The sequence below is a fragment of the Pelobates fuscus genome, chromosome 4 (genome assembly GCF_036172605.1).
Source record: "Pelobates fuscus isolate aPelFus1 chromosome 4, aPelFus1.pri, whole genome shotgun sequence".
Lineage (NCBI taxonomy): Eukaryota > Metazoa > Chordata > Amphibia > Anura > Pelobatidae > Pelobates > Pelobates fuscus.
In genome coordinates, this window is record NC_086320.1 from 61,537,108 (window position 1) to 61,554,975 (window position 17,868).

Sequence of the window (17,868 nt, forward strand, 5' to 3'; positions counted from 1 at the left end):
GAGCCGCCCTGCGATGCTTGTCTGCCTGAACCTTCTGGCGAGCAGCTGAGGCCACCAAAGAACACTGAACCTGCTCCCAAGTATTACGTAGACTAGCCAAATGTTCGTCCAGAGCTGGCATGCCCTGTAAGGAGAATGCAGCTGGAAGAACCACGGGATGCCGGCCATAAACAACGTAAAAAGGGCTGTTACCGGAGGATTCATGAGCAGCATTATTACGAGCAAACTCAGCCCAAGGAAGAAGGTCAGCCCAATTGTTCTGATGGTGGGACACGAAACAGCGAAGATACTGCTCCAGAGATTGGTTGGCACGTTCAGCAGCTCCATTAGACTGGGGGTGGTAGGCTGAAGAAAACGAGAGGGAGATACCCATCTCTGCACAAAACGCTCTCCAGAATCTGGAAATAAACTGGCTACCCCTATCGGACACGATCGAAGTGGGAATACCATGCAACCGAAACACCTCCCCGGCAAAGATAGAGGCAAGTTCCTTGGATGATGGCAATTTGACAAGAGACACAAAATGAGCCATCTTAGAAAAACGATCCACAATCATCAGGATGACAGTTTTACCATTAGAGGGAGGTAATTCAACAATAAAATCCATGGATATATTGGACCATGGCCTCTCGGGTATGGGCAACGGATGCAACAACCCACAAGGAACTCTGTGGGAGGACTTCATACTGGCACAAGTGCTACAGGCATTAACGTAATCGGTGACGTCCTTGCGCAAGGAAGCCCACCAGAAATATCTAGAAACTGCTGAGACTGTCTTAGAAATACCAGGGTGTCCAGCAGTTCTAGTGTCATGATATAATGACAAGATGTCTCGTCTCTCTGGTATATCAACGAATAGCTTATCAGCAGGCCTCTCCTCAGGAGCCAAGTTTTGTTTAGCCTGAATAGTTTGTAAGAGAGAAGACGAAATAGAAAGAACAGTAGTCGCTATTATTCTGTCAGGCGGAATGACAGGGGTAACATCGACCTCGAGTTTGTCAGTAGTCTCGAATTGTCTGGACAGAGCGTCAGCTTTAGTATTACGATCACCCGGTCTGTAAGTGATTATGTAATTAAAACGAGACAAAAACAGAGACCACCTGGCCTGCCTAGAAGACAATCTTTTTGCTTCACTAAGGTATGAGAGGTTTTTGTGATCCGTTAAAATGAGGATAGGATCCCTGGTACCCTCTAGCAGATGTCTCCATTCCTTGAGCGCCAAAATGATAGCAAGGAGTTCACGATTGCCTACATCATAATTCCTCTCTGCTTTGGACATCTGTCTGGAAAAGAAGCCACAAGGGTGTAACGGCTTTTCAGGTGAATCTCTTTGAGACAAGATAGCACCTACCCCTATCTCAGAAGCATCAACCTCAAGAATAAAGGGCAGTGAAGGGACAGGATGCTGTAAAACAGGAGCAGAGGCAAATGTAGCTTTCAAGAATTCAAAGGCCTCGAGTGCTTCTGGTTTCCAGACATGAGTATTACCATCCTTCTTGGTCATTCTGGTTATAGGCGCTACAATGGCAGAAAACCCTTTAATAAAACGCCTATAATAATTAGAGAACCCCAGAAAACGCTGAATGGCTTTCAAACCCTGGGGTAGAGGCCATTCCATAATGGCAGACAGTTTCTTGGGATCCATACGAAAACCCTTGGCAGAGATTATATAACCCAAGAATTGGACTTCAGATTGATCAAATGAACATTTTTCGAGTTTGCAATAGAGACCGTTACCCAGAAGAGTTCTCAACACTAATTTAACATGCATGTGATGAGTCTGTAAATCATTAGAATAAATTAATATGTCGTCCAAGTATACTATAACGAATGTATGTATAAATTGACGTAGGACATCATTAATAAATTCTTGAAAAACTGCTGGGGCGTTACAAAGACCAAAGGGCATCACAGTGTACTCGTAGTGGCCACTCCTGGTATTGAAAGCAGTCTTCCACTCGTGATCCTTTTTGATACGTATGAGATTGTAAGCACCCCTAAGGTCCAATTTAGTAAAAACTGTGGCCTGTTTAAGCCTATCAAAAAGTTCTGTGATCAAAGGTATGGGGTACGCATTTTTGACGGTGATTTTATTAAGGCCCCTATAGTCAATACAAGGCCTTAATTCGCCATCTTTCTTAGATACAAAGAAGAACCCAGCCCCTGCCGGGGAAGAGGATCTTCTTATAAATCCCTTCTCTAGAGATTCCTTGATATATTCCTCCATAACCAGATTCTCCTGAGGAGATAAAGGATATATTCTCCCTTTGGGAGGCATCGTACCAGGTAATAAATTAATAGCACAATCGTAAGGCCTGTGAGGTGGCAATCTTTCAGCCTCCCTTTTATCAAAAACAGATTTAAGAGACAGGTACTGAGAGGGTATGACCGTAGGCACGGGAGGAATATGAGTAGAATTCAAAGGGGTGACTTTAACAACACAAGACTCTTGGCAAGAATCACTCCAAGAAACTATTTGTCCTGACTCCCAATCAATGGTGGGATTATGAGTACGTAACCAAGGATACCCTAACACGAGGTGAGAGGAAGGAGAAGTAATGATCTGAAACCGAATGGTCTCAGAGTGTAACACCCCTGTAGACATATGAAGTGGAACAGTTTCATGAGTGATAACTGGAGAGCATAATGGTCTACCATCTATGGCCTCAACGGCCAAGGGTGTCTCCTTCTCTCTGGTGGGTATGTTATTCTCCTTGACAAAACTGGAATCAATAAAGTTTTCGGCCGCTCCGGAATCAACCAGGGCTAGTATATTCCCTGCTATGCAGTTACTATCAAGGTGCAGGGAAACAGGAAGAAGTAATTTATTAAGAGGCAAATGTGAGGACTGTGATGTCACACCCAAGGCCAGTCCTCTATACGGACTTAGGTGCGATAGTTTCCCGGACGCACGGGACATTCTTGTCTCATATGACCCCTCCTACCACAATAAAGACAAAGTCCCTCCTTTCTCCTATAAAGCTTTTCAGCGTCAGTGAGTTTGGCAACCCCTAACTGCATAGGTTCCTCCTCAGAACTTTTAGATCCCTCGGGAGTCTCAGCTCTAGGGGAGTTAACGGGAACAAAATGTCTATTTCTGGACCTGGTGTATAACCTGTCACGGATCCTGTTATCTATATCGATAAGATAGTCAATCAGGTCCTCCAGGGGTACAGGGAGGTCCTTAGCTGCTACCTCATCCAACATAGTTTCAGACAGACCTTCCAGAAATGCGGTAGTAAGCCCATTATTAGTCCAATCTACCTGTGAGGCCAGGGTACGGAACTGAATAGCATAATCGGCTACAGATTTAGATCCTTGCTTTATTCTCATTAATGCCCTGGCGGCATTTTTTGACCTTTTAGTCGTGTCAAAAGTTCTACGAAACGCTGCGAGGAAGCTAGTGAAGTCGTGTACCATAGGCCCATTAGCCTCCCAAATAGGATTTGCCCATTCTAGTGCCTTATCCGTAAGTTGGTGCATAAGAAAACCCACCTTAGATCTATCAGTGGGAAATGAACGTGGGTACATTTCAAAGTGGAACTCCACTTGATTAAGGAATCCCCTACATGTCTTAGCGTCCCCTCCATACCTAGGTGGCGGGGTTAGATGTGCTGAAGCATTAGGCATATTAGCAGTATCTGGTATAGGGTTTACAGGAGGCGCAGGTACAGGTACCGGAGCTGATCTGGATAACAGTGTCTGGATGGCTTGAGCCATTTGATCCATACGGTGATCCTGTTCTGCGAATCTAGCCTCATGAGTGGCCATCTGTTGTCCTAAACCTGCGGGGTCTATGGCCCTATCGTAATGTCACGGTAATATACCCCAACACGCAGGAATAGTTCAACAGTCACGAGACAAGAACAGAGTTCGTCTTACCGGACCTTAGAATGGCCGGACTAGGACGAGAGAAAGACAGAGTCAGAACAAGCCGAGGTCAAGGGAACTGAGAGACAGCGTAACGTAGAACAAGCCGAGGACTGGTACACAGAGAACAAAACAGCGGATAAGCAAGCAAGGATAAGGAGAGAGCGGAGTCAGGAACAAAGCCAAGGTCAAGCACCAAAAAACCAACTGAACGATACAAGCACTAAAGGGAACTGGACAGAAACCACGATAGGGCAAAGAGCAAGGGAAACAGGTGAGTATAAATACCCTAAAGGTTCACTTTGATTGGCCCCTGTCATATCCACGCCCCCAAAACGTGAGTGTATGGGGAATGTGGCCTGACAGGGGCCAATGGGAGACTGATTCTAATTTAGTCTCCCACTGTCCCTTTAAGAGCGCGCCCGAGACGCGCGGCGCGCTCTTAGTGTCGGGCGGGACATGTGACCGCTTCTCGCGGTCACTGCCCGCCTGACTGATCCCATCGTTGGCTGAGCCGCGCGCGGCTCGTGCAGGAGCAGGACCGCGCGCGGCGAGAAGAGAGGACCCCGGCCGGCCCCTGGAGAGGGTAAGTACCGCTACACTATGGGACACTGGCTGGGAGACAGACACTTGGGGACACTGGGAGACATGGGGACAGTTGTGGACATAGACATGGTGACACTAGGCACACAGAGACATGGGACACAGACACTGGGAGACTTGGGGATACTGAGACACTAGCGACACTGGATGGGGGACACTGGGAGAAACAGCGTCCCCATGTGTCTCAGCATCCCCATGTGTCTCAGTGTCCCCAAGTGTCTCAGTGTCTGTGTCCCCATGTGTCCTAGTGTCTGTGTCCCCATGTGTCTCAGTGTCCCCATGTGTCTCAGTGTCCCCATGTGTTCCCTAGTGTCTCAGTGTCCACATGTGTCCCCTAGTGTCTCAGTGTCCACATGTGTCCCCTAGTGTCTCAGTGTCCACATGTGTCCCCTAGTGTCTCAGTGTCCCCATGTGTCCCTGCTGCCTTTCCCCCCCATCCCTCACTTATCTGAGCTGTCGAGCTGCTGTCTGGACTCTGTGCTGTGTTGCTGGTCCCCACGGATCAGTGAGTAGTACAGAGAGGCAGGGATATGCATAGACATAAAATACTAGACGCCGCATTGACTTGGATCGGTCACAGTGTGATCTGCAGCATAGACATGTCTATGATCTGCAGAGCAAGGTCCTCAAAGTAAACATGGTTAGTCTTAAAATCCACCTGGAGGGTGTACAGATCCAGTAGCATGATGTTTAATCCTGGGATATTAAATAAAATTAACTGACATTTGCTGCTTTAAGACCTCTGTGGTTATTTACGTTATCGACTAAATTTACTCAATACATTGAAATTATTTGAATTTCCTGATTGAAACTATGCGTTGCATTCGGATTTAGGTTTGCTAAAATTATAAGTTTAGTGAACTAACCCCACAATCTATCATCTTAATATACATGTTTTAAACTGGGACTGGATCTTTGCCTGATTTGTAATGTATTTACTTTTCACCTATTTTTAACTAATATGGATTTTGGAACTGTGCAAAATAAAATGTAGATATTTACAACTCTTTATTATTGTCAGCTCTGTCTTTTGCACTTTGAAGTCCGCATGGAGATAGCATAAAGAGAATAGGAGAACAAACAATCACATCACTATTTACTAAAGTGAGATTTGTCACTAAGGCAAAGTAAATAAAAAAAAAATTAGGGACAGAAGTCCTAATATATAGACATATAATACCACACCGGGTGACCGGCCCAAAATGGCGCCCGCATTTCATGGCCCCCCGAGGTCAATGCGGCGTCTAGGTATTATATGTCTATGGGGATATGCTGTACCTTCCTATCCCTGCCTCTCTCCACACACAGTGACCCCTACTGGCCGGTGCTGGTATTGCAGAGTAATCTCCACTTATTCTGAGAAAAATACCTGCATTTGTATTGCCAGTATTACTGCAATACCGGCATGGCCAGGCAGTCTCAAATACCGTCTGTGCCAGTAAAATACCAGTCAGGTGGCAAACCTAAGAGTAGTGTGTGTGTAAAAAGAAAAAAAAAAATTGCATTTTTTTTTTTCATTTTTTTTTTTTCAATGGGCCTATTCCATGGGCCTGGGCCTGGAGCTGCAGCTCCATCAGCCCCTATGTTAATCCGGCCCTGGCCACACCGTCGTCAAGCTGTCTGGTTACATAGATAGCACAGACAAACTGAGGGCAGAGGGCAGATGACACAAGATTCAAAGTCTCTCACTCCCATTTGCATTCCCCCATCAACTAGGGTAGTGTGGTCTGCATGGAGGGGACCCAGTAATCTGACTAAATGACTTAAAGTGTTTAAAAATGGATGATGGGCATTTTCAAAACATAAACTGTTTTTGTTTTTTAATAATGCTCATCATCCATTTTTTAACTCTCCAAGTCATTCAGTCACACTAGCATTATTCACCCAACCCCTTCAGTCCACACTCACTTCAACAATCGATGTAGGTGTGGGATAATGGGACTGAATGACTTGGAGAGTTAAAAATGGATGATGGTCATTATTATAAAAACCTGTCACTGAACCTGTCAGTTTAAACCTGTAATGATTCAATACCCCAGGTATTTCTGGGTTGGAACAGTTCACACCAATAAAGAAAATGGCTACTATTCCATTATTCCAACAATGTAAATGGCTGCTGCGCTAGCTGCAATAGACTGCCATGACAATGTAAAATTCATTATATGCAGTCTACCATGACAATATAAAACTCATCTCTTAATGGATGAATTAATAACATTAATAATATAAAGAAATGTGTTTTATATTGTCATAGCAGGCTGCATGTTATGAATTTTACATTTTCATGTTATGGATTTCTAATGCAACTTACATTGTGCACAGTAGCCATTTTCTTTATTGATGTGAACAGTTTCATGTATGTACTTAGTGGGCATTGGATTGCATTCCCTTCATCCCCCATAAAACCATAACTTACCCTTTCAAATAACGACAGACAACTTCTTGGAGAAAACAGGCCACAGCATTTATTAACACAACCAAATACTGTATAACTCCTTTTAACATATAACCAAATAATAATTATCATAAATTAACATAAACAATCTGCATATAGTCATACAGTAACCAAAGAAACCGTCCTTGCCAATCTAACTTCCCCAAGGCTCTCACCTCCCCCCCTCGGCATAATAAAAACATCTTCCTTTTCAGGGCTCCCCACCCACTCGGTGGGGCCCAACCATAATGCTCCCCACTGGTCGACTTACAACCCAGTGGGGACACGTCCAACCTGGTACCTCCTCCAGGTTCACCATAAGAGACAGGGGAGGATGAGACCCGGCCATTATCCCCCATTTTCATCTAATCTACCAAACCATCCCTTATTTGGCAAGGACACACCCCCGCCACAACCCCGCTGTTTTAAGCCTAAAATCAGCGGGGGACCCCAAACAAACCAACCATGGCCTGTTCCACCGTCTCTCGAATGGCCAGATTAAAACGGTTGAGCCCGACCCCAGACAAATGAACCCCATCCGGCCGCAACCAATCTGCCGCCTCCTTCTCAAAACCTGATGAAATGGGCATCCCCAAAACCCCTATAACGAACCGTGAAACCCAACGGATAAACCCTTTGCGGCAGCACTCCTATGCACTCCAGATGTATGCTTGCCGCCAATAGTTCCTCGTCGAGTGCTCAATCATCCGCCCCGAGAAGGAAAAAACAATCAACGGAGCAAAACAGCGTCCCGCACACCGGAACAAATCTCCTAGAGTCCCACCTTCCTATCCTCCGCACATCCCGATTCAGCATACCCAGCCGAGAGGCCTCCGTCGCAGTGCCAATGCGGAAAGAATGACCGCCAAACAAATTGAAATGGGAGAGGAAGTTCCCCTCCTCGTATACCACGATTGGGCCAGCCAGGTACGGCCGTACCGCGGACTCCCTGAGCGCCCAGACCAGACAGGCGTCCAATCCTGGCACCGCTGCCAGCGGGACCCACCTGCCCTTGCAAAGGATGTCGGTCTTGTATGGACGAGTCTTGAAGGACACCAGGTCCTGACCATCCCGGACATCCACAAACAGAATCCTCCCCTACCTGCTGACCAGTTCGGACCCACCAATACCCCAATCCTCATGGCCCCAAAGAAATGAAGAAACGACGAGGCATACCTCTGGGAGCACCTGGCACAATTGTGCCCATAGGGCCCCCAAAACCGGCCTCTTTGGATCCACAAAAACCGACCCCTGCACGGGCCCTACACCGCATGCCATACCAGAAACTCCGTGGCGACAGCCACCCAACCCTGGGACTTAACCAGAAAACTAAACTGGACACGCGCAAGGACACCCTGGAGGACGACATATCCGCCGAAACCCAAACGCTCCAGCAGTCACAACAGACCTTGTAACGAACAGGCGAACCCGCAAATACACCCACCTCTGACTCCCGCGCCTGCCATTTCACCCATACCCTGGAGTACTTTGGCCCAAGAGGAACCCGACCTACACGACACATGAAGACACGGGCACCGGAGCACCAGATGCTGGAGCAGGGGAAGTGCCAAAAGAGAAAAGGGGGGGGGGGGGCCGAGAGCTGGCTAATCACCTGGACAACCCCGAGGTTGGCACAGTGAATAACGACCCGACGGTCCTGTAGCTATCGACCCCACAAATCCAATGCCACCACAATGGAAAAGCTCCAGGAAGGCAAGAATTCCTGGTCAAGTCGGAGGCGGACCACGCCTCCAACCATGTCAGCACACCAGCGCGATCCCAGAATCGCCCCAACCAGACAGAGCCAGCCCAGAATCGCCCCAACCAGACAGAGCATCCAGTCAGCCGCGTCCGTTTAGAGGGGCAAGTCCGAACTGGGCACCTCCGGTGCCTGCCAAGGTGACCTTCCAATATACTCGGTCAGGAAGAAAACCCAGACCTCCAGAGCCGGATAAAATACTGCAGTCCCGGTAGTAGCGGCCACCAGGCGCCTGCGGGACAATTGCCCCATGGGCCTGATCGAGCAGCGGAAGATAACCTCCCTAACAGGGACTGCAGCTTGCCTCCCCAGACCCCTGGCCATCGCCACACACTCTCAACCTCAACCCGCGGCAGCCAGCACTCCATGGCCACAGAGTCAATTTCGATACCCAAGGAGCTAAGGCACGTCACTGGGCCCCACTGTCTTATCGTGCTCCAAGAGAACTTGGGGAGCGACAGGGCCTCAACTGACCCCACGAACCACCCCAAAGCTACCTCCCGCAGGAGCTTATCCAGCACCATCTGCGGGAATTCGAGCACAGACTTAGAAACATAACATAGAATGTGATGGCAGATAAGGACCATTCGGCCCATCCAGTCAGCCCAATTTCCTAACCACTGACATTAGTCCCTGGCCTTATCTTATAGGTAGGACAGCCTTACGCATATCCCACACCCACTTAGACTCCTCTACTACTTCAGCAGGAAGGCTAGTCCACGCATCACTACCCTTCCGTTAACGTAATACATCCGGGTATTATTGTGAAACCTTCGCCCCTCTAATTTAAGATTATGTATTCTTATTGCGGAAGTTTTACTTCTTTTAAACATAGTCTCCTCCCTATTGTATTGATTCCCCTTAAGTATTTAAACTGTCTATCATATCCCCGTCTCGACTTTCACCAATCTATACATACGAAGATCTTTTAACCTTTCCTTTAAGGTCCACACCGCCCCGAAGCCGGGCGCTCCGAGAAAGGGATCCCGAAGCCTCGGGTGACCCCCTCCAGCAGGAGCCCCATGGCCTGCCAATTCCAGTAGCGGTTGAGCCATGGGCACATCGCACTTACGAGCACTGGCGTCGCTGCCCTGCGCCCCCATGTCCCCTTTTTCCCCGTACTTACCCCTCTTGAAACAGCAGGAGGCAGAGTGAGCCCCCACCACGATGGGAGCATTTGAGCTTAAAACAGCATGACCCACCCCACTTACATAGGCTTACGTTCAACTCCCTGCAACAACCTGGCCGTTGCTGCAAGGCCGCTGGGGCAGAGCCGCCCCCCAGGAAAGGAGGACAAACCCCCTTTATGCGCCACCGGGCGGCTTACGATGGAGAGCCAGGGGCCTAAGTCCATCTGATCCCACACTACAGAGGGCAAACCCGCAAGGCGCTGAAGAAATGTTTTTCATAGCGCCACCAACCCAGGCCGCCATAAGTATGACATGCAGCCCAAGTGGTGTCCTGGTAACAAAACAGCGCCACGCCGCACAGCCCGCTCCCCAACCACGCTCTCCAAAATAGTGAACCCCAAACCCAATTCCCAATGTATTAGGAATTTCCCATAACGGAACTATAGATCTTTGCCGCCCGAGTCCTACCCCCCCTAGTGCCCCAAGGGAAGAGCAACCCCCCAAGAGCCAAAGGGGAATACCTTGCGAGAGTGCGCAGGGGAGAGGAGGCGCAGCCCCCAATGAGGAAGAGGCCCAACTCCCCTCCAATTGCCGCGCTAAGGACCAAGCGCACTGACCCCCACCCACCGGTGGACGCACCGTCGCACCAGTAGAGTACTACACTGAGCGCGGCTGACCGCTACTCTTTGATTATTTTTTTTTGTTTAGGTTTTAGAAAATTCATTTTTTTTTTATTTATCTATTTTTTTTTTTAATAAACCCAACATGAACCAGCATAGCGCAGACGCCCCAGCCAGCGCAGGAAAACATTACTTACCTGACGGCACCCCAGGAACCGCTGGCGGCACCATAGAACAGACAGCAGCATGAAAAAATGAGTTCATCACCTCCAGCGAAGTTCCCATGGCAACTGGAGCTTCAGACGCCACCTGCTGGACAGATCCGGCAACTGCACCCAAAGCCTGAAGCAGCAGTGGAGAGAGGAAGAGCCAACGCTCCAGGACAGGAGGCTGCCGAGACAGGTAAGGAGAGGGGGGGTGCGCGGTTCGATCCGCCCCCTATTCGTCATCATTGAGTAAACTTTGACCCTGTGCCTCACGGTCAGCAGACACATTCCAGCAAATCAGCAGCAGACCCTCCCTTCCACACCCTCCCACCTCCCTCCCAGCATCCATTTTAGATTCATTCTGAAGCTGCATGCTTATTGAGAGGAGGGAAAGTGTAGCTGCTGCTCATTAGATAGGGAAATTGATAGCTAGGCTAGGGTATTCAGTGTCCACTACAGTCCTGAAGGACTCATCTGATCTCTGCTGTAAGAACAGCACCGCAAAAAGCCCTTTTTAGGGCTAGAACATAAGTCTGCTTCATTTTTTTTGTGTAATGTAATTGCAGTTGCCTGCCTGCCAGCTTCTGTGTCAGGCTCAGTGGATACTGTGCCCATTTGCCCAGTGCCACCACTCATATCTGGTGTCACAATAGCTTAAGCTTGACATTTAAAAATAAATTATTTTTCACTGTAATAGATTGAATAGCAGTTAGTTGTCTGCAAGCGTCTGGGTGTCAGGCCTTCAGAGTGTGCTCTGCAGACCTCTGCCAGTGTACTTTGCCACTCATATCTGGTGTCTCTATAGCGTGCTTTTACAAAGAAAAAACGTTTTTCAGTGTAAGCTAATAGCAGTCAGTGTCCTTAAAGCGGGTGTGTCAGGCCTTCAGCGTGTGCTCTGCAGACCTCTGCCAGTGTACTTTGCCACTCATATATGGTGTCCTAATAGCTTGCATTTAAAAACCAAAAAACTTTCACTGTTATAGATTGAATAGCAGTTAGTTGTCTCCAAGCGTCTGTGTGTCAGGCCTGCTCATCTGCCCACAGTCAGGTGTCTGTCAAGGACATGTTTGAGCGTAAGAAGCCAATGTCAGAAAGTCACCCCCTTGCCCGGCGTCTGACAGCTGGCTTGTCTGTACTATTAGCCCGCCAGTTTTTACCATACAAGCTGGTGGAGTCTGAGGCGTTCAAAAAATTTGTAGCTATTGGGACACCTCAGTGGAAGGTACCCGGCCGAAATTTCTTTTCACAAAAGGCAATCCCCAACCTGTACTCGATTGTGCAAAAGGAAGTAATGGCATGTCTGGCACACAGTGTTGGGGCTAGGGTCTATCTTACCACTGATACCTGGTCTGCAAAGCATGGTCAGGGCAGGTATATCACCTACACTGCACATTGGGTAAACCTGCTGACGGCTGCCAAGCATGGAATGCGTGGCTCTGCAGAGGAGTTGGTGACACCGCCACGACTTGCAGGCAGGCCTGCTGCCACCTACTCTACTCCTCCTACTCCATCCTCTTCTATAACCTCCTCGGCTGAGTCCTCTTCTGGCTGGGGGGAGTATCTGCAGTAACACAGAGTGTCTGGGGGGAGTATCTACAGTAACACAGGGTGTCTGGAGGGAGTATCTGCAGAAACACAGTGTGTCTGGAGGGAGTATCTGCAGTAACACAGGGTGCCTGGGGGGAGTATCTGCTTGTAACATTTATATGCACTAAAAAAAAAAATTGAAAAAATAAAATAAAATGGTTGCAGCTTCCGAATTAATCTAAAATGGATGCTGTCCAGTAGGTGGGAGGGTCTGATAGGGAGGGTGTGCTGCTGATTTGCTGGAATGTGTCTGCTAACTGTGAGGTACAGGGTCAAAGTTTACTCAATGATGACAAATAGGGGGCGGACCGAACATCGCATGTGTTCGCACACGGTGGCGAACGCGAACATGCTATGTTCGCCAGGAACTATTCGCCAGCGTACCGTTCGGGACATCACTAGTGCTACAGTATCACGTTTTTGGGTCATACATAACCACAGGGAGGCTATACTGAATCTCCCTAGAGCTGGCGACCTAGGGCCAGACCTGATCCATCTGGCCACCCTGGAATGGGATCTGGAGCAGGACTACCAGCACCTGCTCAGCTCAAGTCGGCCCCAATTTACCCTGCAGGCAGAGCAAGAGAGCTGGGTGGCAGATCCAGACCTATAGCCCTACAACTGGAGAGACATCATAGATTGGTCCTGGGAAGACCCATGGTATGGTGGCGGCCATCATAAGGCGTGACAACAATGAGTGGTGTTTGGTCATCTAGTGCATGGAACTCAAATTGTTCACTCAAGTGCGCGAACGTCGCTGAATGCTTACCTTCCGGGGATGTTAGGCTATTTGAACGGGAGTCGAACGACGTTCGGTAAGAAGAAACTCCCAAACAAAAGAAATACACTGACTGTACTCACAAACGGCTATGTTCGGTATTTAGAACTTTACTTCGAATCCCCAAAGTAGACCTGTGACTTCCAGGGTATTCCTGAACCCCTGAACTGATCTGAGTGATTTTTGGATATGTTGGTCAGCCAGATCAGGGCTATCAGGGGATGTGACATTTGTGGGGATATTGTGTTTTGGGGTACTTTTGGGACTTTGTAGAAATGTTTTTTTTTTCCTGCCTGGAGATAATTGGGTTATCAGCTATACTCTCTTCCCACTGAGAGCAGGATAGGGGCTACGGTGCCCGGTGTTGTGCTTATGGTCCTCAGCGTCAGTGTCAGGGTCTTACCTGAGTTGGGAGTCTGTAGCGCAGATATGTTGCTCACCCTTGCAGATAGCCACAGGCCAAGGTGGTCAGGTAAGAATTCACCCGGCCTGTGGGTCTGTGCACGGGGGCTGTGCAGGATAAAGTACCAATACGCAGTACAGGCAAGGACTGAACCAGCAGGATAGTCGAGGGATAGCCGAGGTCAAAAGGATGCCAGAGGTCAGGATAAACGTAGTCAGAAGCCGGGGTCAATAATACGAAGCAGATGAAACAGGAACACTGGTACGAAACAGGATCACAAGATCAAAGACTTGACATTGAGCACAGGGCGAGGCTGGGTTTAAATACCCTGCTGATGACCGATCAGAGTCAGGTGAGACACAGCCAAGTCAAGGTGCAGTCCCCGGTGTAGTAGCCATGCCAGGGGGCTGCTGTGGCTCAGAGGCAGAAAGCAGGACTAGGATTGAGAAGTTCCCCAGTTCAAGTCTCCTGTTGGGAACTCCAGGAGCGACCACGTCTGGCTGTCTGTCTAACTGGTGAGAACCGTGACAGTACCCCCCCCCCTTTAAAAACGACCTCCGGGCGTAAGTAGGTTCTCCATCGTAATAATACACCTCTCCAAGGTCACTATCAGAATCCAGTGAGTCCCCATAGTCAAAGTCCTCAGTGTGGAATTGCTTGGGATTTCCCAGTACCAGCTTCTGGTACGGCTGAAGAACTGTCCAGGTTTTTTAGGTTCCGGGTACAGGTGGCAAGCACTTCCACAACTTCGGCAGGAGCAGTGTTCGTAGCTAACAATGCTTTTTCGAACATTTCAAGGTCTTCTTTACGGACCGTAGTGCCATTAGAAGCAATGGCACAATCCACAGGTAAATCCTTTTCAGGTGGACAGGAAGTAGTGGTGGTACCACAGGAAGTAACTTCGGCAGTAGATGCAGGTGGCTCTGGAGCAGGGGGTGTAGTTTCTCCCATGGAAGCCAAGCATGGGCAAGAAAAACGGCTCCCATGTAGCTTTTTAGGCTGGTATGCGGTGTACACAGGATGAAGGAAATTAGTACCCAGTCGGAGAGCTGGAAGTCTAGGAGGGCAAACAGGACAAAGCGTGATGAAATGCCCTTTTTCTCCACAGTAATATCACAGGCCATGGCTTCTCCTTCGGTCCCTTTCCCTAGGTGTCACTTTGCAGTGGACAAGTCCTAATTGCATAGGTTCCTCAGGGTCAAGTGGAACACAGGATACCTCTGGAGTTTTCCTGGGAACTGGATCATAAGGGGGCATCACTGGGGTGTGGTGATGGTACTCGGTTCCTTGGTTATGAAGACTCCGCGATTTTTTAGTACGTGGAGCTGGCTTGGGCATAGTGGTCTTGCATTGTGAGTCCATAGCAGTAATAAAGGATTCCCAGCTGACAAGGACAGGACTCTTCGTCTGCAACATTTGGTGAGCCCAAACTTTGATGCGTCCAGACAACAGGTTGATAGCCGCTCTGACCCTGATGAATTCTGTGGCATAAGTTCGAGGCTTTAATGAAAACAACACCTCGCAATCCATCTTGAATGACTGAAAGGACGTGCGGCTACCATCAAATCGGTCGGGCATGATGACAAACGGTTCTGGATCAGCTGGTTCCGGGGCTGGATGTACTGCGCCTTTAAGAAATAAAATTTCTTGCTGCAGCTCCGAAACAGTCTGGGCCAGGCTGGACACTTGCTGGGGCGAGGGTGAGCACATCTCTGCGGACTCCATATTGGTCAAGTCTTTTGTCAGGGTCTTACCTGAGTTGGGAGTCTGTAGCGCAGATATGTTGCTCACCCTTGCAGATAGCCACAGGCCAAGGTGGTCAGGTAAGAATTCACCCGGCCTGTGGGTCTGTGCAGGATAAAGTACCAATACGCAGTACAGGCAAGGACTGAACCAGCAGGATAGTCGAGGGATAGCCGAGGTCAAAGGATGCCAGAGGTCAGGATAAACGTAGTCAGAAGCCGGGGTCAATAATACGAAGCAGATGAAACAGGAACACTGGTACGAAACAGGATCACAAGATCAAAGACTTGACACTGAGCACAGGGTGAGGCTGGGTTTAAATACCCTGCTGATGACCGATCAGAGTCAGGTGAGACACAGCCAAGTCAAGGTGCAGCCCCCGGTGTAGTAGCCATGCCAGGATGAACAGGACCGGAATCAGTAGTCACTGTATAAAGCTGCTGTGGCTCAGAGGCAGAAAGCAGGACTAGGACTGAGAAGTTCCCCGGTTCAAGTCCCCTGTTGGGAACTCCAGGAGCGACCACGTCTGGCTGTCTGTCTAACTGGTGAGAACCGTGACAGTCAGCTAGGAAGCTTTGATTGATGGACCCACCCAGTCGGGGTGGCAGGCAGTCCATCACAACACCGATGATGTGATGATGCACGCACATCCGTGTCACTAGCGTAAAAAAATTCATTTGAGGCCCTTGGAAGCGACCAGCGGTTTTGAGAATGCCAGCATGATTTCCACCCGATCTACCATGGAGACTGGAGGGAGAACTGGCAAGAGGTAAGCTTAGCTTTAGTGTGTCCACGCTGATCGAGTGCGGACATGCTGTCATGCCGACCGTGCACGAGGTCTCCCCAGATCAGCAGTGTGACAGATAGCGAAGAAAAGTGATGTGGAGAATATCTACAAGTACCTGGGGGTACCACAAGAACATGGCAACCATGAGGAAGAGGCAAGGAGAACATCAGAGTACCTCCAGAGAGTCTGAGAGGTCCTGAAGTCCCAGGAAAAACAAGATCCAAGCCATCAATACATATGCCCTACCAGTCAACAGGTACCCAGCTGGAATAATAACCTGGCAAGATGTCAAGACCCTCAAGTCTCAGATAAACCTCTCAATTGATCCATCAATGCTTTCTATGGCTCCTATTTTTTTTTCAGCTGATATAGATTTACTCCTATTTGGTTCTATTTGGTTCAGGGTTCCGCCCTTTTCGATGTGATCCCACTTTGTTCTGGGTACCCAAGCCCATGTGCTTGTAAGTCCACACCCGTTCACGTAATTATGTCATGGAAGCGATGATGTATGCGTTCCACGTCACTCACTGCCCGATTGGCTGTGAATAGTCCTTTGTTCATGTCATTCAGTGGGCATGTAGAAAAAAGGGGAAGAGTGGATATGATTAAAGTGCTTGTAACTAATAAACTTTTATCAAATCTTAATTAACTTTATTAAGGAAAAATTAAAACAAGATAAAATATATGAAAATTCTAGTATAAAGCAGAATTCACACATACTAGAACTCTATCTATGTCTATGCACAAGATACATGAATAAACCAGTTTATTTATGGATGCATTCTTTTATATGGGAATTAATTTCTTTAAAATCTTCCTTAACGGGTATATCCAATTATGTTAAATTTTATACCACCACACCCATCCCCTAATAAAGATAAAAGGAGGGGGGGGGAGGTATATGTTAAATTATTGGACAGATTGTAGAAAAAAATGTTTATTTAAATATTTATGAAATGATGGGTAATGTGATTACTCCTATTTTTAAGCAGAATTTTAGAAGTATTTAAAAATGGATGAGAGAGGGGCTAAAGGATGGTTAAGACACACACTGATATACACTATGTGGGGATGTAGTGTATGCACCTGTATCACAAATCCACCTTCATAAACTTTCTACATTGTAAAACTCATCCTGCTGCTTTTTGCTACACTGTTATGACATGACCAACCATTGTGACATAATAAAAGCTAAATTGGCTATTGCTGGAATTCAGACAGGAACCTTGATCTTTTCAGCCTTGTGTTTAAGAGCTGTTTTGGAAAGCTCCCACCCTACCTGAGCAGAATGCTCTCCCCGGCTGTTCCCACCTTCTATAACCTCTGATTCAGTACCAGTACTTTAAGTAGTCTACCTAAATACAAAATAAAAATGTTACGTTCCTCTTTTTCCTACAGAGCACTGCTATTATGGAATAACCTTCCGGACACTTTCAAATCCCCTCCCAGCCTAAAATCCTTTAAGAAATCCTTCTTTACATATCTCAAAACAGAATGAACCTGTAATAATGGTTGATTACATTTCTTACCTGTTCTGTATTAAATTTATATATGTATTAATATTATTTTGAATATTCTATTGTACCCTGTTGTAACGATGTAGGGTTAGTGGGCCCAGGACATAAATTAAAATGAGAGAAATCTCAATGTATTATTTCTGGTAAAATATTTTATAAATAAACAAATAATTAAATACAAACCTACCTTCACGTTCACTGTACATGTACACGGCATCCTCGAAGACATGAGGCCCTTTTACTACACTTGATATCCATATATAAGTGTCATGACATCTGTAAGCTCTGCCATTGCTTTTGCTTCCTGTCCTTGGCTGACAAAGAGCTTAAACCTCTCACCTATTAATATTCAGCTCTTTGTATCTCCATGGTACATGCAGGTAATTGTAAACAATGCCACCAGACATTCTAACGGAAGGATTCAGTGAAAG

At 47.6% G+C, this 17,868-nt stretch overlaps 1 protein-coding gene across 1 annotated transcript in view; it reads right to left on the reverse strand.

Moving 5' to 3' along the window:
• Positions 1-17,654, reverse strand: part of LOC134609328 (serine/threonine-protein kinase SBK1-like) — a 34,767-nt gene extending 17,113 nt beyond the window's left edge. The window contains exon 1 of the mRNA XM_063453009.1: positions 17,625-17,654. Within this exon, the coding sequence (XP_063309079.1) occupies positions 17,625-17,654 (30 nt within the window). The remainder of the gene's footprint in view (positions 1-17,624) is intronic.
• Positions 17,655-17,868: the final 214 nt, after the last annotated feature.